The 24078-nt window shown below is 37.3% G+C and overlaps 1 protein-coding gene across 2 annotated transcripts; it reads right to left on the reverse strand.

The window, feature by feature from the left end:
* Positions 1 to 1449: 1449 nt before the first annotated feature.
* On the reverse strand, positions 1450 to 23760 carry LOC144015766 (anoctamin-9). 2 transcript variants are annotated; one of them, XM_077516083.1, is made up of 24 exons: positions 23346 to 23760; positions 18411 to 18485; positions 16960 to 17082; positions 16728 to 16864; positions 16433 to 16482; positions 16298 to 16356; positions 14084 to 14163; positions 13063 to 13197; positions 12892 to 12985; positions 12764 to 12824; positions 11249 to 11331; positions 11054 to 11158; positions 10679 to 10843; positions 10566 to 10602; positions 6423 to 6534; positions 6290 to 6347; positions 6119 to 6216; positions 5834 to 6030; positions 5602 to 5754; positions 3822 to 3969; positions 3605 to 3727; positions 3431 to 3524; positions 3235 to 3347; positions 1450 to 2085 (listed from the first exon to the last, which is right to left on the reverse strand). In XM_077516083.1, exons 1-24 carry the CDS (start codon positions 23364 to 23366, stop codon positions 2061 to 2063), a joined length of 2346 nt encoding a protein of 781 aa, XP_077372209.1. In that variant the 5' UTR covers positions 23367 to 23760; the 3' UTR covers positions 1450 to 2060. The 2 variants fall into 2 exon arrangements, with proteins under 2 accessions (XP_077372209.1, XP_077372208.1); XM_077516082.1 differs by having other exon boundaries at positions 16960 to 17088.
* Positions 23761 to 24078: the final 318 nt, after the last annotated feature.

Here is a 24078-nt window from a genome sequence, read left to right on the forward strand (position 1 = left end):
ATAATCATTTGCATACAGCCTTAAAAAAAAAAAAAAAAGACAAACTGTTTTGTCTGCTGTGTACAAGTGACGTGAAAATTGAACAACTAGCTCTGAGAAATCCAATTCTCATCTGATAAATGTACCAAAGCAACTGAGGAAAAACTGTAACTCTGTAACATAAAGCCCCAGTGAAGATTCCTTTCAAAATAAATACGGACATATTGTTGAAAAGTATTGATTAAACAAATGACAAACCTGATATATATATATATATATATATATATATATATATATATATATATATATATATATATATATATATATATATATATAACGTTTAATTTTAGATTAATCAATTTAACAACAATAAACAAATACTCAAACTGTATTTGGACAAATAAGAAACATGTTTGTTGTTTCCTTTTACTTCCTGTACATATGAGTAGCCCAGTTTTGTTTTTGTTTTTTTAAATCTACTCTCTCACACGTTTCGGTTACCCAAATACCCCCCCCCCCCCCCCCAAAAAAAAATGAACTAAATACCGTATGCTAATAACTGCAAAACAAATACACTACGTGTCTCGTTTATGTTTTAAATGAGTTTGAATGATTTTAAACATGAGAAGCCTGTGCTCCCCCAAAATCCTCTATTATTAACTATTAATCGAAATCTCAACTGCACTTGACTTTCCTTCTCTTTTAGATCCTTCTTGTGTTATTATCCGCAAAGGATGAAACAGTAACAAGTCTATTTTGAAAAAAAAACAAAAACAAAAACACGTAGCCGACGTGCATCGTTTTTCAAATGTTGTAACTAAAAAAATAAAAATCAATAAAAATAAGATAAAATAAAAAACACTGTAGCACAGAATCTGAAAAGTCTACTCAGGTACAGTAATTATTTTTTTTTTCTGCAACACTTGCAAACACTACATTAATTGCAATAGCTGGCATTGTAAAACTGCTTTTAAATGAGTACACTGCATATCAAAGAAACATGAGATGATGTTTAAAAAAATCTGATCATCTCCAATCTACAGCAGTGTGCATATAAAAGTTTAATTGTGCAGTATATAGATTGCAATTATGTTAACCACTAATCCACTCATTCTGCTTCCATTGCAAACAATCACAATAACATTTCTAACAGCGTTAATAATAAAAAAAAAAATAAAAAAATAAAAACCTTCTCATTTTATATGAAGTATTGTTAATAGATCTAACTTTTGACATTCCATCTTATGCAAATGCAGTGTGCCAAAAAAAAAATCACACATAATTCTTACCGATAACACAAATATTTATTCATTGCTGAGATGTCAGCCTTTCATTTGTTGATTGGCGCGTTGTAGAGAAATATACTGTATGCTGATTACTATAGTCAAGTGCTCCCCATAACCACCAGCTAGAAGACCTTCATTTAGGTCAGGGCCAGAAAGAGAATCTGTCCAAATAACACTGACAAGCAACTGTAAACATTGTTTATATGTATATAAAAACCTTAGGCAGAAGTAGATTTACATGCATTGTCAAAAATGTGTCATTTGGCATACGTTAACATTTCTCAAAGACAAACCTTTATATTCCTGTGAAGATGTCATTTTCTTGAATTCATTACAATGCAAAACATTTCTAAGCCCTGTGTCAGTCTCTTGGCAATAATGGTGATTACCACAACGCTTTTCACAATATAAGGCAACATTGTAATACAATTTGTACAGACTGTGCACCAGTAGTATAAATTATCATAAGGCGAGGACCACAAAAAAAGTGACAATTAGAAAAAAAAAAAAACATTCAGTGCATTCTTACAATAGAATACCAATAATCTCATTGAAGACAACAGCAAAATGAGTGACTGTACACTTGTTTAGTCCAAGAATACGTCCGTTCATTTCATATGTGGGAATCCACACAGCCATCATATACGGTAGATAGACAGTCGGAGCAGTCTAATCTGAACACTTCAAGGTGATTAATGGCTTGGAAGTTGACTCAACTCAACTGTGATCGTTGTTGGGACACTTTCAATGCACAAGGCAGCACTGGGTTCACATTCCACTTGCTCCCACAAATCGTCAGCGCTGGCCCTCTTCAAATGACCTGCGGAGAATGAAATGGGGCTTTAGATTCCAAATCAAGGAACAGCTGGATTCAAGTAAACCATTTTCCATCAAAAACAGTCAAGGCAAGGTAAATGCCAAGCTGCAAAACACATTCAACACATTATTGGATTGCTTTGAAATAAGTGCTGAGTCACTGTTAGATGACAAATGTTAAAATATGTGCTGTGAACAGTGAGAATCTGATTCACTTTGCAAAGATCAAGTGGCTCATTTTTAGGCATGGCTGGCTGTTACACATTTTCACTCACGGTTAACTATGGATGTTTTTCAATTAATTAATTAATTAATTAATTAACTCTTTTACTGCCAAAAAATGTTTAATTACATATGCTAAAATCACAACGAATGCCGCCAAACACGCTAATTGACGTTTACTATGGGGCTTTTGCCCCAATGGGCCATGCAGCGTCTTGTGTAGCGCTCCTTCTATGAATGGAGTGTAATTAAAAATAATAAAATACATTTAAAAATATAAATAAATATAAAAAACACCCACTAACTATGGCCAGCAGATGGCAGCATTATATCTCTTTTCAATGGGCTAATGTGTATCAAATTACAAGAAAACATGGCGGGTCTTAGGAAATGAACGTTTTCAAGGATGACGTGAATGATCAAAGCCTTTGTCACATTAAATCTAATTGACAGAACGTTGCTAAACAAAAACATATTTGTGGCAAAGTCAATGTTGTGTAGAAAAAGCTTGTTTTCTCCTTATTTTCTCAATTTTTGCTCAATGTCACTTAAATAACTTACCTTCAAATGGTGATTACTAAAGAACGGAATAAAGTAGAAACATACTTTTTTTTTTTTTTTAAATGAAAGAACTGAATGCGATCTTCCGTGTGCTACCCACCATGTTCATGTAGTTATAGCACACAATATTCTGTTTGCCTTGAAAGATGAGTTAAAATGCTCGAAATCGGCTGGCACTGTCAGGGTTGTTTTGTGGATAACGTTTGGCAGTAAAAGAGTCAATCAATCAATTAATTAACTAACTAATGAATTATTTTTGTATCGTTTTATTTAGTGCATCACTCATGGCTCTAAGATATGTGTAAAAGAGTTTGGAAAGATGATGTAAACAGTCAAAGAAAAAAAATCACAAAGAACCTTACAAACTCACCTGAGCTCTTCTTTTAGTCTTTTGAGCTTATCAAAGAGACTGTCGTTCTTGACCCGCATGGGGGCGGCTGGTACGAACCAGGCTGCGATAAATTTGCATATGACCACAATGTGCTGCAAGTAGATATGACGATATGATATACACTATGCTGTTATTGCAATTAGGTTGATGATAACACCTTTTTGCCGCAGCTTACCTCAAACAGGATAACAAATGCGAAGCGCACGGCTAAAATAAGCCAGAATTGCGGAGTATGGTTGTAGTCCTCGCTGTTTCTGTAGTCTTTATAGCTGTGAAGAGGATGACTAATGTGACTTGAATAAATCAATCTATTTTAAAGTCAAAAGGTTTATGGCAAATGTTAACCAACCTGCAAGAAGAAACATTCATTCCATTGGGAGTGACCATCTGAAGAGGGGAAAACTCCTTGCGGATTTCCAGGTTATCCATGCTGGCAGTGGATAGAGTATTGTTGATGTAGCCAACCATGCAACTTGGTAAAAAGAGAAATACATAATTGAAAATTGATTTGAGCAGGGCCGAGCAGAATGTTGATATTTTCTTTTTGAAAGGCAAAACAGGCTCACTCGAGATCTGTGGCCGTGCCGTTGGCGCAAGGTCCGTAGTAGTAACGGTACACCAGTCGAGGGATGAAGTCTGACGACACGCCGATGACCAGACCGTTTGCAATGACGGCTAAGACCCCGATAGCCTCCAACAAATCGATCCACACGCCTGAGGAAAAACAAACATTTCAACAAAAATATAACTGATCCAAGCGAACATTTATAGATCAACTCCATGAGAGTCAAACTGCAAAACTGTCCTTTGTGCTTTGGTTCTATGGTCTAAATTAGTGGCTCTCAACCCCCGGTCCTCGGGGACCTCTATCCAGCCTGTTTTCCATATCTCCCTCAACCAACACAGGTAATACAAATGATCAGCTAATCAGCCAGCTCTGCATGAGCCCGATAACGAGCCTCACCCGTGTTGGCTGAGGGAGACATGGAAAATAGGCTGGATAGTGGTCCCTGAGGACCAGGCTTGAGAACCACTGGTCTAAATCAGAAGTTCTCAAACTTCTTTCTACATCAAAGTAACACCTTTAAAAAAAATAAATTAAAAAAAGGAAGTGGAACTTATTGCACAACTGAAAAACAGAAAGGGACACAAACACAAGACATTCACACTAAAAGTTTCATATTTTATACTTAAACTATCTTGTTCTGACTTCCTTTTACACATGGAAAACAATTAAGAATATTAGACAGTTTGACTTTGGATTTAGAATTAAGATTAAGAAAACAGCAAGAGATATATTGAAGAGTTTAATGAAAAACAACTTGTTTTGCTTGTTTATCACATTATGAAAACTGTTCTTGTGCTTCATAAACATTTTTTTTAATTCAGCATTTTAAGGGGCTGTTTGTACTAGCAAGTTAGCTAGTTCAACTACACTTTACATTTAATAATACAAAGTGGTGTAGTATAAAAAGGATTTTGATTTTTGATTTATTTTTTTATTTTTTTTTACTTGCAACTTGCAAGAAAATTTTTTGGCATAGTGGACTATCTTCCAAAAATGAGCCTTAAAGCTGTTAAATGCCACTGCAGTAAAAGCTTTATGTCAAACTAAACTTATGACAAAGAGAATTTCACACGATATATGTAAAATGGCTACATAACTAGCATAATGCTAACACAATGGGAAATGCTAGAGAGGAGCTAACAAATAGCACCCATGTAGAAGTGCTGCCTTTAACACTTTAAGAAACAGATATTTGAACATAAACAATGTAAGCATAGTGGACAAATCTTCAAAAAACAAAAAAGAGCCTTTAAGCTGTTAAATGCCACTCCCAGTAAAAAAAATAAATAAATAAATATGTAAAATTAAACACAACACAAAGAAAATTTCACACTATGCATGTAAAACGGCTACCCTACTAGCATAATGCTTACACATAATGGGGATATACCAGAGAAAACACATTTAGACAGATAAAATAACAATACTCACACTCATATATTCTTCATATTTCCCCCCCAAAATGACTACGTAATATCAATGCACACTACTAAGTCAGTCATCTACAGTGAGTGAAACTCTCCTTTGTTTGCATGACTGTATTATACTGCCACCAAGTGGCCAAATTGCACAAACACGGTTTACAGTATTTCTACTTATGTTATTGTTACAATATGTTTTTATAAAGTACAGTATTAGAGAGCTATTTTCATGGCAATGATGTCCTATTATGAGTTCAGTAAAAAATCATTGAACACAATATCCTGTTGGTCTTGCAAAAGTCAAAGTGCTCGAAAATGGCTGGCAGTGAACGAGCTCTCATTTCTCTGCCCACTCACCAATATCGTTGGTCTTCTTGGGAACCAGTCTGCGCTCGAGGGTGACCATCTTAATGGCATCCAGGCGAATCTCAATGACGTTATTGATGAGGGCCAGCAGTGGAGCGAGAGGGAAGGCGGCCACAAATATGGTGGTGAAGCTGAACTGGATCACTGCATAGAGGGAAAATCAAATCATTCAAGCAAAGAAGCCATTTCATTTTATTTTTTTTTGTTTTGTTTTTTAATGTACCCATTTCCAGGAACTCTTTAAAGAGGCTGAAGGAGTCCACATCATTGAGGCGGTAGTTATTGAGCCAGTCTCGCAGCTTGCAGTTATCGCACAGCTCGGCTCCGTGTTTAGCCTGAGATTCTTCTTTTAGGTAGCAGTGGGCGCATTTTCTCTGAAGCTTGTGAGTTCTTCTCCTCTTCAGCCACTTGCCAAACCACCTGATGTCAGAAAGACATGCTTTTTCTTTTTCTTTTTTTTTTTTTTTTTTGGTAGTGTCGAATGTCGACGCAACTGCTCGATACGTACGGGCCGGTGAACTCAAAGACATTGCTGATGGTTTGCTTCAGGACCATGATGATGGCCATTTGGATGAAGAGGTCTGTGAGACATCCGCTGGGATGACACTGGATGGACGCATTGAAAACAGTCATGTGCAAAAGAAAAAATGGAACTTTTAAGTGCATCATGCCTACTCACCTCTTCTAACCGCCATTTACTCGCAATACGCACATAATGACCAGGATGACCATTTATCCTGTTGATTCAAGTCAAGACAAACATCAGTCGCTAGAAATTTGCATTCGATTGTGTTTATCGTCGAGTTTCTTACCTGCCGAGAAAAAAGGCCACGTAGAAGAGCGAGGAAAAATAGGTGAAGAACTGGAAGGTGAACATCTTGACGGTGAAACTCCTCTCAGTGGTCGCAAATGATCTGGTTTTCTCTGCCGCAGACAAAATTCTTATTAGCAACGAGGTTAAATCCAGTGACGAGGCGGCCATCGCCATCTTGATTACAGAGTATTGTCGTTTTTATTAATTATGATATGGTTTTACTGGTCCAGCCCAGTTGACATCAAATTAGGCTGTATGTGTCATCCAAATTACAATTAGTTTGACATCACTGCTCTAGAAATTTCTGTGTATTTAAATTAGTGGTGTCAAAAATGGTTGCGTTTATTTTAAGTTAATTTAGAGTTCCTTTAACAATTTTTTTTAACGCATAATTAATAACCGCACCTTACTTGGAAAGCCTCCAGTCGTAAGGCAGCAGACACATCCATGTCAATTTATTTTTTAATAAATGTCATAATAATAATGCATATATTTGTGGGGACTAGGGTCAAGTTGTATTTTACAATTTTAAAAATGTGCAGAATTTCACAAGTAACTTTTAAGATTAGATGGCTCTTAATATGAAATGAAAAATGCACTGAGCTATCACCAGCATCTTACAAATACAATTATGCCATCTAGTGGCAGAAAAATAACCTCTACACAAGTTAATCACACCCCTATTTTACAGTACAGTACATCTTTTTCAATTTTAACTCTATTTTATGCAATTATTGAATCAATAACTAAAAGATACAGCTATATTTCTATTAGTTTACCATTCTTTTCTACTTAAGAGTATGAAAACTTCGACAATTTTTTTTTTTTTTATTGTACATTTAGAAGATATAAAATTTGTGATTAATCATGAGTTAACTGTTATGTTCTGGAGTTGGATCCCAAAAACGCAGACACAAATAAGACCTTAACTATTTATTTACATCGAGAGGCGTGGAACAAACTTGACTAGATGAGAAACAACGAGTTGCACAGAGGAACAGAGGTAATAATCCGACAAAAACACACACTTCTCCGACAGGCTTATATAGACAGCAAATCGATCTGATTGGTTGTGGATAGACATGCGGGTAACAGGACTGACATGGAATTATTTGATTGGCTGTTGACCAGATAAAGAGATTAAAGATTCTTGACATCACATAGCTTCTGACATCACATAGCGTCTTAACATTTGAAACTAGATGCTGGTTACATCAGTTCAAAACCGACACTTGACCACACGTTCATGACCTAAACACAACCCTTGCATGACCCAAACATAACCCTGTCATGCCCTTGCATGACCCAAACTTAACCTTGGCATGACCCAGTCATGACATTAACTATTGGAGTCATGCGATTAATTACGATTAAAAATGTAAATTTAAACTAGAGCTGTGAAACGATTACATGTTTTAAAAATCAGATTCATCACATCTTAGAATTTGATTAGATTAGATTAGATTAATTAGATTAGATTAATCACAATTAATCACTGAATTGAAAAGGCTTTTTAATCAACATTTTTTTTTGCCTGTCAAATTTGAAAAGTACCTGTTATTGTGTTAATTCTTTCGACATTTAATGTTTTGAGGACATCTTTAGCATGTTTTATCAACTAGACGCTCTCGTCCTCCTTTTCTAATAAGTTAATTACTTAATTTAAAATGAAAAAATAAATGACCCCAGTAGTTTGAAAAGAACAAATATTCTGAATGTCATATGCAAATATTTTTTAAATGGTTTACTTTAAAAGCATGTACGTAATTATGTTTATTGTTCAAACACAACCTGTGCTACCTTTAACATAACCATCCACTGTGAAGCTCAAGGATCATCTGCGGTCAAAATTAATAGTGTGATTAATCTGTGTTAATACATGATTAATGTGATAATGTTTTGTGATTAATCAATGAGTTTAACTGACAGCACTAACTTAATAAACATTGCTCATAGTGAGAAAAATTAGGTTTCATTCAACAAATAACTGTCTAACAATAATAAGACAATTCTAAAGCAGGCACTGTGATTTAACCAGAGCCACAAAGACAAAACAGCATGTTTTATGTATTCTGATTATATAATATCTTCATAGCACTGCCACCTATTGTCTGCTTCCGCCCCAAATGCAGTTTTAAATCGACGTGCAATTCCTCAACCAGCCTCTCATTGTCATCGATGCATTTCCTTTTTGAGGTCACCTGCTGTTTCACGTGACTGATATGTGGTGGCCCAGTTCCAAAGTTCACTCAGTTAGTCACCTAATTGTTTGTTTGGGACCACGCCTTGATGTCGTAAAGACATTTTTGCTTTCTCTTATACAGTATATATAAATAAACGTGTCAAAACTGTTACGAGAACCCGCAGATAGGCTAACGTCACTGAAAAAACTGTGTTGGAAAAAAAAAAAAAGGAACAGTTGATGATTTAATGTGCGTGGAAGACTGGATGCGGGCCACATGGCTGTTGGACGTTTGTGTTACGCATTTTGATGCCAGGCTGTACTGCGGTGTGTCAGCTTCCTGTTTGACTGACAGCCCCACTCTGTGGGCAGACACCAGACAAAAATGGGTTTTTTTTTATAACAAATACAGTTGTGCGGACTGACCACTTTACGGTTACATCTGGCTAGTTTTTGCAAATAATTTATTCCACCGCCATGTGAATGGATTTTGGCATTGTTTTCTTTGCGTTTGGCGTGTGTGAGTGCGTAGGTTGGATGCTCTTGTTTTGCTCAATGCAGGAATGTGTGTGAACCAAATTTGGCTCGCCTTCAGGGCTTCAAACCAGTTTGGACTGTCGATCAAATATAAACAACTTTGAAACTCCTGAAAACAATTATATGGAGAAAGAATATAATAATAATACAACTTTGGTGTTTTGATGACATTTCCCTCAGTCACACTATTGGGAATTTTATGAATATGTAATTTTATGCCTCTCTTCCCTTTTTGGATGTTTTATGGATATTTTTTAACATTTTTTTTCTCCCTTTTTTGCTATCAATTTTCTGGCATTTTATGGTAATTTTCAGGATTTATTTTGTTTATGGACATTTTATAGTTCTTTTTTTTTTTTTTTTTTTTGCAATTCCAAATACATTTTAAGGTCATTTTCCGCCTTTCTTTTTTGTTTTTGGACATTATATGGTTACTTTTTTAACATTTTCTTTTCTGCCTTTTTTTAATTCAGTTCTCTGACAATTTTGGCAATTTCATGGACATTTAATGGTAATTTTCTACTTTTCCTCTGTCCTCACATTTTTCTGACATTTTTTAAATATTTATTTATTACATTTTTATGTAATCATCAATTGATTTAAATAATATTTTATATATATAAAAAAATATTTTAACACATTCACTGCCATAGACGGCTTTAGGCGTCAAAGATTCATTTTTTTTTTCCTGCACACGCAATAAAACAATGTGCAAAAAGCTTTTTCGTTATGCATCAACTTGGTATTAAAGCAACAACAGTAAATTGCAGCGTTTACTACACATAGTTAAAAAAAAAAAAAAATCAACTTTTGTGTAGTCTCCAAGAATATTCAAAACATGCGGACATCCAAGATCCAACACATTCACTGCCATAGACAGTTTTAGACGTCAAAGATTTTTTTTTTTGTCCTGGACTGGCAGTGAATGAGTTAAAAATAATATATTTTTCTTTCTTTTTTTTAAACAACTTTTATTTTTTAAAAGCAATTCCAAATGCATTTTGAGGTCATTTTCTGCCTTTCTTTGTTTGTTGTTTTTGGACATTATATGGTTACTTTTGAACATTTTCTTTTCTGTCTTTTTTTTAAATTCAATTCTCTGACAATTTTGGCAATTTCATGGACATTTAATAATAATTTTCTGCGTTTCCTCTGTCCTCACTTTTTGGACATTTTTCTATCTTTTGTCTCTTTTTCTGATATGTTTTAAATATTTATTTGGTCAATTTTTATTTAATCATCAATTGATTTAAATAATATTTTATATATAAAAATATTTTAAATAAATAATTTCTTCTGTTTTTCTTTCTTTTTTAAAGATCCACAGGGAGCCATAGAAGAGGGACTGAAGAGCCACATGTGGCCCCAGAGCCACAGGTTGCAGACCCCTGGAATAGTAGGATACTATTGCACATACTGTACCTAATTCGCAGAGTTTCATGGCCACGCTCCTGTTGACCTGCAAACATAAAGACGTGATCAACCTCACAATGGTCTCTCAACGGACAAAAAGATACAATTCAGGCTTTTTGTACCCGAGTCATGACGGTGATGATCAGGTAATGAAGGACGGCTCCCAGCATCATGGCTATGCTGTTGGCGTGCGTGCTCATGAACTCCCATGACCCCTCTGCCAACTGCACCGCTGCGATCACCCTGAACACCACCAGCGCGTGCGTCAGACCGATGATAACCAGTATCTGTGGAAACATATTATTTAGATCCCTAACCACCGGGCTGTGGACCCTGAAAACTTTTTTCTTCTTTTTTTTTTTTAAATCATCAGCAACTGAAATAATATTGATTTTAAAAATCAGAGGTATCTTCCTGTGCCTCTGTATATGTCAGGCTACTCATCTGAGTCACGTTTTCAATCTCTGTGATTTTACCGGTAAAGACAAAGTACGCACCATAATTATGACACAGATCAAAACCAGCGTGCTGCGCAGGTAGGAGTGCTTGAATTTTTTGGGTTCACAATTAACATCGTTGACAATCTCCAAGATGAGCTCCTCCTAAAAAGGACACAAACAAAGACAAACAAGTGAGAGTTAGCCTAGTACTAAAAATATGTTTAATTCCAAAAGAAAGATGATTGATTGTACCTCCTCCTCACACCAATCAGACACCTTCCACTCACACACGTAGGAAGTTCGATGTCTTTTCCAGAACTCCAAAAACAGTGTGGCTGTAAAAAGAAAATAAAACATGCAAAATTAATCAGTGGACCAGAATGTGCTCTGTGCTTTGAGCTCTTATAGTATTGTTAATATAGTCAACCTCTATATGGCTTATTGTCACTTTTTTTGTGTGTTTCATTATTTATTTATTTATTTATTTATTTATTTCTGAAGATTACCGGTATTTTATTTTCTTTTTTTCCAAGTAACTTTTTCCCTGTTTTTCTGAATATTTTTTTTAATGACAAAAATATATGTTAAAAAGAAAAAAATCCGAAAAACACCAAAGAAAAAAAAAGTTCAATAGAACAGAAAATTTACAAAAAAACATTAGTCAAAAAAAAAATAATAATTTCCCCAAGTGAATAATATGCTTAGGGAAATATTCATAAGTGGGTCAGACTTCAAATTGAATAGAAAGTCCGATGTACTAAGTGCAAAGTAGGAAGATAAATGACAACATCCGTGCTCTACTTTTATACCCTCAATGCATTCTTTATCTTTCTAACCCGCCCCGCCCTTTTATGTCCAGTCATGTAGTGCCTTTGTTAAATTGGAAGACATGCACTTCCCTCCCACTAGTGTGCTCTTCAAAGGGCTGTTCAAATAAAGTTAGATCAACAGTCATTGGCTAAATCAATATTGTACTGCTTAACTACACAGGATGCAGCCAGAGAAATAGTGAGCAAAACCATACAAGTCAATTTATGCCATTTTTGTCCTTTTTTGTTGTTGTAATATTTAAGTAAATAAAAACAGCTCTTTCATTCAACACAATTGACTACATTTTTGAAAAAAAAAACAGAATATTTGATAAATTAAGAAACATCCATCCATCCATTTTCTTGACCGCTTATTCCTCACAAGGGTTGCGGGGGGTGCTGGAGCCTATCTCAGCTGGCTTTTGGGCAGTAGGCGGGGGACACCCTGGACTGGTTGCCAGCCAGTCGCAGGAAATTAAGAAACATGTACCATGATAAGTTAAAAGTAAAAATGTTGACATTTTTCTTCTTTTATTTCTTCCCATCACTGGTGAGCTATTTTGAGAACAGACCACAGTTAGTAAGGCCAATGTGTGTGTCTCATTCCACCGCCAGAGTGTATGGTGTTCCGCAGGGTTCAATTCTGGGGCCTCTACTGTTTTCATTGTATCTGCTGTCCTTGGGTTCAATCTTAAGGAAACAGCGGTGATTGTTTTAAACTGCTCTAGAAATATAGCGGAGTTGAGTTGAGTGATGGGAATCAGCATCCTAACTTGCATGATTTGCAATTTAAGTCTTGCGCAGTCCAGCAAAACTTAAGGAACACTTCCTTAAACTACATGGAGATTGTCATTTAACTCAAGTCAGCAACAAAAGTTAAAAAGAAGGAATTGGAAAGCTTTCTACTTCATATCGAGTGATGTAAAAAGAAAATGTTTTTGAAGCACACTCGACTCACCCCACACCGCCATTACCATGGCAAACAGCACCGTGCCTTCGTTGTCAAACAGCAGACTCACCTGCGAACATGTGAAACCTACAGTAAGAAAAAAAATAAACAATAATGAAGCTGATTCGCCGACTTACTTTGGCGTAGGTGCACGTGTCGGACAACAGCCACACTTTGCATCTCTTGTCACAAAGAGGGCACATGACCAAATCGATGTCACACACCTCTTTTCTGGAAAAAAAAACAAAAACACTTGGATTTTTCATAAAGGCTGCTGTTATATAGAATATGCTTAAGTCGAATCCTACATGAGGGGCGACGTGTTGAAGAAGGCGAGACCATAGAGGAAGACGATGACTCCGATGACAGCGGGAATGATAAGCACGTATGTGTACCAGCCCAGCCACAAGTAGTACAAGGCCACCTTCTCTCCAAAATAGTTCCTATAAACACAACAGCTGTGTTTCATAACCTTTATTAACTCATTTGCTTCCAAAAACATATAAGTACGTTCTATTTTAAATGTTTTAAGTGTCCCAAAGATGTATTTATACATTTTAATGTTTATTTTTTTAATCTTATAGCATAAAGAAGGCTTTGATGCAGCCTCCGAACTGAAGAGAAAGCTTAAAGCATTGGTAGTTATTACAAAAACAGCCAGGTGTCAGCAAAGTATGAGATCAACTAGGGCCATGTTGCAACAAGCTCTTTCCCCCACTGTTTTAAACAGATTTGTGAATAATGATGAAACTTAGCTATACTCTAATGCTAATTGCTGCAAAACGGAAACAGTTAGAAATAATTTTTTTTTCCTGACAAAAGAAGAGACTCTATTCTTTCTATTGGTAGATTCCATGTTTTTATAGCAATAGAACACAATATTATGTGGGCCTTGCAAAAGTCAAAATCCAGTAAAACAGCCCAGGAGGTTGTTTCTATTGAAAATGGCTGGGAGTGAATGAGTTAAGCTAAGACACCCGTTTAGAAAAAAAAAAAAAACGTCACAGCACACAAATGTCACAAAAGGATGAGCACTGAAATTGTACCCTCCTTGTGAAAAAAAAATTAACTTGGAGGTTTTACACAAACTAAATCACAATGAAGTGAACCCGGTGAACCCAGCTCCAATCTTCATTAAGTACTGTCTATTGTAAATAATGACTCCAAACATGGTGTGCGTCATACAGTATGTGTCACGTGTGAAGGACGACACCCTCACTTGAGCCTACTTCACAAGAAGAACGAAAACGCTAAACAATATGGCCGCACAGGCTTGAATCTGATGTGTGGACAAAGCCGAGTCGTGTGGAGAGATGTTGCAATCCCAACCTAACAGCATTAATGGGTTGCCCTTGGAAACAAGCAGTCCATCGAGCCCAGCTCTCCGTCAGCTCACGCTGTTTCTTTTTCTGCAGAGGTAAAACAAATGGGCAACATCAAAAGAACGAAAGCATCACCTATTGTTGTCATTTTCATATAATTCGATCAATAACGGTAAGGACACAAAGTTCTAAATTCAATTTTTTTTTTTTTTCAAGTATTATTTTTTTTAAGCTATTTTTTTATGTTATTTTTTCCACCCTGCATTTTAGCACCCTTTTTTGTGGAAAATGCAGAATAAAATTTATGAGTGTTTTTTTTTGTTTTTGTTTTTGTTTTTTGTTTTTTTTTTGAGAATTTTTGGGGTTAAAAAAAAGTTTGAAATATATTACTTTTTAATGTCATTTTTTTCTTATAAACAATTACTAACAATTAATACTGCCTGAAATTCAAATACTCAAATCAGTAAAAGTAATAGATTTTCAGACGGAAATGTAAGAATTTTTGGGTTTCAAAAAGAATGATAACTGCCAAAAATTCAAATACTCATATCAGTAAAAGTAATATATTTTCAAAAGGAAATTTAAGAATTTTTGGGTTTAAAAAAAAAGTTTGGAAACGATTACTTTTTAATATTTTTTTTCCTTAGAAACAATTACTACCATTTGAATAATAACTGCCAAAAAATTCAAATACACATATCAGTAAAAGTAAGATATTTTCAAAAGGAAATTTAAGAATTTTTGGGTTAAAAAAATGCTTGGAAAATATTCGTTTTTTTCATATTTTTTTTCCCCCTTAGAAACAATTACTACCATTTGAATGATAACTGCCAAAAAATTCAAATACTCATATCAGTAAAAGTAATTTTTAAAAGGAATTTTAGTGTTATATATATTTCCTATTATTGATGATTATGAAAATGAGCCCCACACAAACAAAAGCACAAATCTCGCACGTGTCATTTTTGCTTCCACTTCCCCGGAAAAACCTGCTGACATGGAGAGAGGTGCATGCTTGAAGAAATCAAACTGTCACACTTGAATGCTTGGATGACTCACTGGCATGAGACGTCACTTAATGACTCACAACCAAACGATGTCAGTGAACTTCACTAGCGCCAGTCTATTGTTTTGGAAGGGCCTTTGCCGAGTTGTTTAACACTTCTCGACAGGAATGTGAAACACTTTGGTGGCCTGTGATACGCTGATATTTAACAGTTGCTAACAGTGTTACAAGCGCTCGCTTTCTCCTGTTTAATTGGACCAATCACGCGACACGATTTTCTATAGAAGCTTCTTAACCCTGAAGCCTTAAAACTGATGATAAATTTTGGTCAATCTTGAGTAATTTGAGTTCATCGATTGTGTCACAGGCAGAAGCCCTGTCTGTCCAAGTACAGTATGGTCAATTTGGTCTTTTTTTTTTTTTTATGACATTTATAATCAAATTAAAGTGCTGAAAATAGGTTGAGAAAAAAAATATTAACTCCCTTAAAGGGATACTTGACTCATTGGGCCATTTTCAGCAGTAAAAAGTTAAAATTTTGTCTATAATTAATGTGGTAACTTCATTATTTTCCATTGACAATTATTCCTTTTAAAAAGTAATTTTTCTACTTGCTGTCGACTGATGATGACATCACCTGGTAACGGCCAATCATGGCTCAGTTTGATGACCAAACCCAGACAGCAGGTGAGCCATGATTGGCTGTTACCTACTTCCTCAGCACAGGTGATGTCATCATCAGTCGACAGCAGGTAGAAAAATTACTTTTTAGAGGTATTAATTGTATGTGAAAAATAATTGTTATCAAATTCATTCTGGATAAACATTTTCACTGCTGAAAATTGTTCAATGAGTCAAGTATCCCTTTAAGAGAGTTAATATATTTTTTTCTTTAACTATTTTCAGCACTTTAATTTGATTAATAATGTCATTAAAAAAAAAAAAAGACTGAATTGACCATATTTGGACATAAAAATGCCGCCTCTTCCCTCACTCTGTGGGAGCCGTGCAGCATGATATCGCCTCAAGATTGAAAGTCTGTATGATTTATTAGTAGGTCATAAAATTAAATTAGTTTGATCATACTTTGTTATAATGGATCCTTTAATGCGTCAGTACAAAAGGTCAGCATAAAGATAAATGTGTGCTTCATCAAATCATTTTTATTTGTAACATCCCTCATGGCTCTCCAAGATCTTTGGGATTTTTTTTTACCTCATGCAGGCAGAACCTCGCCTCAAAAACCTTCATCTTCATCAGGTCTCGCAGACCCTCTGGCAAGATTAACAGAACAGTCTAGATTAGCATTCTGCATTTTCAATGAGGGTTGTAAAACAACAAAAATCTTACCTCCTGAACTGATAGGCGTGTGATTTAAGATGAAGTGGACAACCCTAATCCTGAAGAAAGAAAAGCCATCATTTCAACAACAGAGAAAAACTTTGACTATAAAATAATTCCAATTGCGCCATCGAAGGCCACCCTGGAATGCTGAACTGCATTTTCATTCCATCAACAAGCTCTTTGTAACACACGCATATCAAAACAGACTTATCCTGTCTATGCCAACTTTAGAGCTACAGTACATCTCCTATGCAAATACATTTGTCATGTTGTCATTGTTTACACTAGTTAACCGTTTTACCTGGTACTGAGAGGCACATTGTTCTGGTCTGAGCTCCAGTTACAGGCGTCAGAAACTTTGAGCAGATATCTGTACTTTTCAAAAATCTCGATGGGAGCTTGCATGCCAAAGAAGACCAGGTCGTCGTTGATAATTTTCTGCTCAAAGGAAAGATGAATAATGTCACTTAAAGTATTACACAGAATTGTGTAATAGTGCATGAGAAGATGGATCTGTTGATTTTCACACTCACTGTGATTTTGAAATTCTTCTTTTTCAGTTCCTCAATTAGTTCATTTTGCTTCTTGATGGACTCTCGATCCAGGTGCTCTCTCGTCTTCGCAACCAGGACGTAGTCGTATGAAAGTGGGTTGTACTGTATCTCAAAAACAATGTCACATTACTTTAATCATTGACAATTAACAGACACATTTAATATCATTACCACTAGGGACAGACGGATTATTGGCCAGGCCGATTATCGGTGCCGATATTTAGCATTTTGACAAATATCGACATCAGCTTTTTTTTGCAAATCTGAAGGCCGATAAAGCTGGCCTCTCACAAAGCGGTGGATGCTTGCGAACGTTGCGGATTTTGGGTTTTCATCAGGATTTGTAAGAAGTTCACAGACAGTTTTTACTTGTTGCAAAGACATTTCGAATATGTTGATACAATTTTTCATCATCTACGAAGATCATTCGAAACTTTATGAACCCTGACGAAAACTCAAAATGTTCGCATGCATTAGTCGCTCAGGGTTCTATTTATATTTTATTTAAATTTCCACTTTATAGAAGATGATGCTGACACTGGGAATTCCCTATACCTAAAAATGTTGTTAAAATTAAGAAATCACCCTTATATTCACATTTTGGAAAACTGCAAATTTAATAACTGACTGTTGGCAATGGTGCAGAGCTGCAGATATTTGTCCAAATGAAGCAACTAAAGCATTATTATTTATTAATTATTGTAAAGTAGGGATGTAACGATACCGGCAATATCGTGATATCGGGGTGTTAAAACTGCCACAATATATCGTCGTCGTCATGTCACGATATTAAAAGCAGCACATCTGTTAAAAAAGTCGGGTTGATTTCCATTTGTGCAGTTCTAGCACCCTCCGGTGCACTTTTAGTGCAGTTTAATTTTCACAAGGCATGTTTTGGCCCTTCTATGTTTACAATCCACGCTAATGGTCAGCTGAAGGGGAATGTAATTTGCTTGTGAACTGAATCAATATGTGGAGGAACTCAACAAGTGCGTGCATTAGCAAGTCCCTCAGTATATGTATTATATATTTTTATATGTCATATTTTTAATAATAATTTTCATTGTAGTAATGTACAAAAGCACAATATTGTGCATGTTTTTTTTGTCTGAGCTCATTTTTTTACAATACAATTGTGACCTTTTTGTATCGCCAACCTCCCCACAATATCGTGATAATTATCGTATCATGACCTTCATATCATGATATCGTATCGTGATATTGTTACAAGCCTATTGTAAAAGACAGAAAGCTCTTGCATTAGATCCCCCAATCAAGTGTTTATTGAATATAAACATAAAATGTTCAAATTAATATCATCTAATTAAATTCTAGGTCCGGGTGTAATTAAGCAAATTGAACCAGAACGGTAAACGATATTTTCATGGTTCTTCCTATTGCTTTTGAGAGGAAACTCATAATTGACTTACCAAAGGAGGAAGTGACATCTGCTCATTGCCATTCTCTCGTACGACTCCCATTAACTCCAGCATCTCTATGCTGTGCTATTGAACACATCAAAAACAAGCAATGCAAGGCTCAGTCACCGAGTAATTCCTTTTCAACACGGCAATGTGTGAGAGAAACATGATGGAATAACACTCAGGTTGATGATAAAATCTGTAGAAGGATCACTATCAAGAAAAAGAATCCAGTTAAACTCTCACGTGGGCGTGTGCGCGTGTGTTTGTGCGCGTGAGAGGGAACGAGAAGGCCGCTGTTGATCACCCCTCTGCGGCCATCTCTGACTCACCGCAGTCGGTGGATGAGGTTAATCTAATGTGACTGAGGCGCATGTGGTGGCATGTGCATTTTCAATGGCACGCTGTGTTGTTCACAGACGCGTTTCGCACAACGCTGCTGCATGCGGCAGGCCGCATTGTGCTGAGACATGATGGCAACATAATGGACGACATTGGGTACGCCCACGCAAGCCTCGTAGCGATTGGAGGCAACATATTGTAGGTGACCGCTTGAATTGGGGAAGTCGTGGATAGTAAGGCTGGGCAATTAATCAAATTCAAATCGATATTGCAATGTGGATATTCGTCAGTTAGTATCATATACACATACATGGGAGGAGAACGTTAATTTTTATTTTTTATTTTTGGTTAATTCTATACAGAGGGTGTACTAGGGGCGGGAACCTCTGGGTCATGATACGATACAATATGCGATAATAGGCTCACGATAACGAAACGACGGTAACGCGATTATCGATATATTACTCAGGTAATAGATCTACGATAATCTACAATAAAACTAATCATATAACAATAATAATACTAATAATAATAATAATAATAATAATAATAATATTAATAAACTAAATCATTAATACTAATGCTAATAAATAATAAATAATAATTTAAAAAACAATTAAAAAATTCATATTATAATAATAAAATAATCTAAATAAATATAACTATTATATATATGTATATATATATGTATATTATAATAAGAATAAGAATAAGAATAATGATAAGGCGAACGTTGGTGAACTGTTGGTGGACTGGTTATCACGTCCGCCTCCCAGTTCTGAGGACTCAGGGTTCGAGTCCAGGCTTTGGCCTTCCTGGATGGAGTTTACGTGTTCTCCCCGTGCCCGCGTGGGTCTTCTCCGGGTACTCCGGTCTCCTCCCACATTCCAAAGACATGCATGGCAGGTTAATTGGGCGCTCCGAATTGTCCTTAGGTGTGCTTGTGAGTGTGGATGGTTGTTCGTCGATGTGTGCCCTGCGATTGGCTGGCAAGCAGTTCAAGGTGTATGCCGCCTACTGCCCAAAGCCAGCTGAGATAGGCTTCAGCACCCCCCACGACCCTTGTGAGGAATAAGCGGTCAAGAAAATGGATGGATGGATAATAATAATAATAATAATAATAATAATAATAATAATAATAATAATAATAATAATAATAATAATAATAATAATAAAAATAAAAATAATAATAATAATATTGAAAACACTCTTCTTCACCTGAAGACTTCCGTCCATTTCCCCGCCACTCTTATGAGGCGCTGCCCCTAGTGGCCTGCCAAGTAATTGCTCAATAAGTAATGAACAATGGAGCCATTATAGTGGCTGTATATTAAAGGTGGGGTCTTCCATTTTCACTCAGGTAAATGCACTATATATTTATTTTTTTTTTATTTTTATTTTTTTTTATTTCTTTCCCAAGAGCTCAGAATTGTTCATTCGGTAGTCTTACCGATTCAACGTCTTATCATCATTGCTCTTTTTTTTTTTTTTTTTTTTTGTGTGTGTGCGTGCGTTTGCGTGTGTGCGTTTGCGTGCGTGCGTTTGCGTGCGTGCGTGCGTGCGTGCGTGCGTGTGCGTGCAAATACGTATAAATTTATACTCATTAATTCACCTAAAGCCTTATAAATATCCCATTACCCTTCGCCTTAACCAGGTACTTCAGAATCTTGCCAGAGTCGTGAAGTTTAAATGGTCAGGAGACCAGAGAAAAGGTCAGAAAAAAAATAAAGAGAAAAGAAAGATAAATCAAAGTGAAATCCAGCACCGACCAAACACTTCCTGCCTTCCCCATGATTACAAAATCAAAGTCTTACGCCAACCCCGGAAGCCTCTAAATTCCAGCAAATTTAGCGAGATCTCAAGAGACCAGAGGAAAAACTAAAGAGAGGAAGGATCGATAAGGCAGAGTGAGATCCATAGAAGCCAGTACATCCAATCCATCAAAGTGAAATCCAGCACCAACAAAACCCCTCCTGCGTGGTTACAAAACCAGAGTCTTATGCCAACCCCAGAAACCTCAAACTTCCAATAAATTGAGATCTCAAGTGACCAGAGGAAAAACTAAAGCGAGGAAGGAGGGAAGGATAGATAAAGCAAAGTGAGATCCACAGACCCAGCACCCACTGATTCAAGGGGCTGTGGGAGGGAGAGGCTACTTCTGTTGAGTTTCAGTAGATGCTGGTGCGACGGATCTGGCATGAATAAGGACCACCACCAAAGAAAGAAGCCGTCAACCGCGGTCCAGCAAAGCGAGCACCGCCCCCCCCCCCCCGAAATCCCCAGGCCGCGGCAGCACCAAGGCCACCCTCAAGCCACCCGAGCGGACACCGGTCGGCGAGTCGACCCAGACGCCCGGAACACCCCCGCCCCAGCCCCGGCCCACATCCCCGAGCCCAAGGCCGCAGAACGAGGCCCAGCGGGCCCCCACAGCGCCCCACCGGTCCCCAGCCCCCATCGACCCCCCCGCACCCCACCCAAACCCGCCACCCGCCACGACCCAGGCCCCACCACCCCCGGCCCCCAAACCCCCGAACACACCCCGACCCCCAACACCCAACCCCCCCACCCACCCATACCTCCCCCCCCCCCCAAACAAGCCGCCACCCCCCCCAACCGACGACCGCCAACCCCCCCGCGAGCCCCCCTCCACCCCCGGAAACCGGCACCGGGTAGCAGCGCAGAGAGGGAAAACGTGCCCACCCCACCTCCAGCCGTGCGAGAGTAGAGTAAATGCAGTAGAGTAAATGCACTATATAAATACAGGATGTATAACCCATGAACTCCTTCTCAATCTACACCTCTGGGCGTCTGTTCACTCACTGAGTGAGTGAGTGAGTGGAAAAAAAAATCTCCGTGCATCCTGTCAAGTTGCCGCGGGAGTGACGTCATGCAGCCGACGAATTCGCCTGGCCTCATCTGCCGACAGTGATTGACACGCCCCACCAACATCGCCACCCCCCACCCCCACCCCCGCTCTGCGATTGGCTGGAGGGGTAAACAACTGCCTGTCCACAGAAACGTCCCGCTGTTGACAAAACAAACACAAAATGGCAAAATACAGGCTGGGGGGTTGGGAAAAAAAAATCACCACCTCACATTAACAGAAGCCCAGAGGTGTAGATAGAGTAGGAGTTCATGGGTATACATCCTGTATTTATATAGTGCATTTTCCTGAGTGAAATCAGAAGACCCCGCCTTTAACTACAAATATCACAATACTTGCGTAGGCGTATCGATAATCTATTGGGAGACAAAGTATCACGATATTGATATATCGTCACACTACTAAGGTGTACACTAGGGCTGTCATTATCAAATATTTTTAGAATGTATTATTCCATCAATTAATCAGATAAAATTTTACTTGGCATTAAAGTTAATTGCAGAACCATTTTTGTCCTCGTTTACTGTTTATTAACCGATTGTATAGTTATTTAAAAAACAACTAAACAATTAAGAAATATAGCACGAGATGGATTGATGTTGTACAAGATTCACTTGCGGTTTCTGTCATTGTTTTCCCAAGTAAAAGCAGTTGTTTACAAATGTCTTACTTTGATTAAACACAAAAGATAATCAGTCAATATTTCATGAAGGACTACAGAAATCAGAAAATAATTACTGTTGATAGACTGAAATCAGAGGATTTGGACAAATATTAAACAATGGTTCGAAATGATTACCCAGTTAATTAAAAAAAAGTACATTTCATAACAATTTTATACTTTGTTACTTGACAATTAGTTGATAAATTTTTACCACCTCTTGTGTGCATCATTTTATTAGAAATTTTATTGTGATATAGGTCACATTAATGGTGGAATTTTTTTTATGTATTTATTTATTTTTATCTTGGTGTCAACCTGAATTTGAATAGGGGTGTTTATACTTTTTATATTAACTGTACAAGTGAATTTCAGGCACAATATTGTCCTCTTTTCGTTCGTTACAGTTATGTATTACTACGTATTGTTGCTATCGACACTACAACAATAACTAGCCTTCAGTCAGTGCCTTGGTCTATAACCACAAATCCACTGACACAGTACAATATGCGTCATAAAATCTGTTAAACAACAATTAGGCTACAGTACTGACAGATAAAACTGTGACCTGGAAATCTCAGAAGATTAAGAATGCTCAGTTTTGATTGACACAGATATTCATTTAATCTTTATTCTTTTTGGTTTCAGTTTGCAGTGGTGGAGAGCTGCAAACTAGAAGCAAATGGAGCACAGTGATTTTAAGTTTGTCAAGTGACTACATGCAGTAAACAAAAATCAGTGAGAAAAGCCTCTTGGTATGAAGCAGTGCCATTCTACACCCACAACAATCTATTATCACAGTGTCAATCAAAACTGCGAAGTATTATCTTTTAAAGAGAAGCCAGTTTAATGCTCCTCTCATTCCAGTATTCCAGTAGGCACTTTGGCCATGAGGTCATATTGTGAGATGTTGTGTCATGTTAACCGCATGCATGTGCTCGTGAGGGTGCTGAACGCATGATTGGATGACACAGTAAAAACAGAAGGAATGTATGCTAGCAACACCATACGTACGTATATGTATAGTGTATGTTTGAGCTTAAGTGTGATTTCTTACCTGCCTCTTGTGTCCTGACATGATTGGCAGGCAGCAATCAAATAATAACTAACGATACAAAATAATACACCCTCCAAAAATTAGAAAATCAGATAAGCCCCTAGCGCTCCTCGGCGGAAATTCCAAATCCTTCCGTGGTGTCCTCTGAGTTCCCGAGATCGGGCAGGTAACTTCCGTAGTCCTCCCTGCTCTGCAACAAACGTGTCGTTGTTGTTGCAAGGAATGTAGAAGCGACTCCACCTGTTGCTGGCGGTCGTCACGACGAGCCTCCACCTTTACTTCGCTTGGCTGAGAGCAGCCGGCGATGTAAACACAAGAAGAGCCACGAATGGGCGGCGTGGTGTGGTGTGTTGTGTTGTGTTGCTTGCTGGTGTCGATGAGGTTCCTCTCAGGTGCGATGGAATGGATTTACTGTTGCCGCCTCCTCAAGGGTGGAGTGACTTGTGGTGGCCACTAGGTGGCAGCAAACGCAATTATTTCAACCGGGGTGGGCGAGCTTGCTTCTGTTTACAAGGGCTACATTTGGTTTGTGTTTATAAAACGGATTGATGAGAGAAGTCTGTCTGTCTGTCTGTCTGTCTGTCTATCTATCTATCTATCTATCTATCTATCTATCTATCTATCTATCTATCTATCTATCTATCTATCTATCTATCACAATTTAATAAAATTAATCTTTTTAAGTCAAGTTAAATGGATTTATCACAAAAGAGTCTCAAAGGGCTTTGCAGAC

Source organism: Festucalex cinctus, chromosome 3, assembly GCF_051991245.1.
Source record: "Festucalex cinctus isolate MCC-2025b chromosome 3, RoL_Fcin_1.0, whole genome shotgun sequence".
NCBI lineage: Eukaryota > Metazoa > Chordata > Actinopteri > Syngnathiformes > Syngnathidae > Festucalex > Festucalex cinctus.

Bases quoted from the DNA above. Each gene is read 5' to 3' on its own strand.
- LOC144015766 (XM_077516082.1), bottom strand. From the start codon at position 23,366: ATGTCAGGACACAAGAGGCAG. The intron at 11,159-11,248 runs GTACAATCAATC...TGTCCTTTTTAG, and splicing joins CTGATTGGTGTGAGGAGGAG to GAGGAGCTCATCTTGGAGAT. The intron at 3,348-3,430 runs GTAAGCTGCGGC...ATCTACTTGCAG, and splicing joins CATTTGTTATCCTGTTTGAG to CACATTGTGGTCATATGCAA.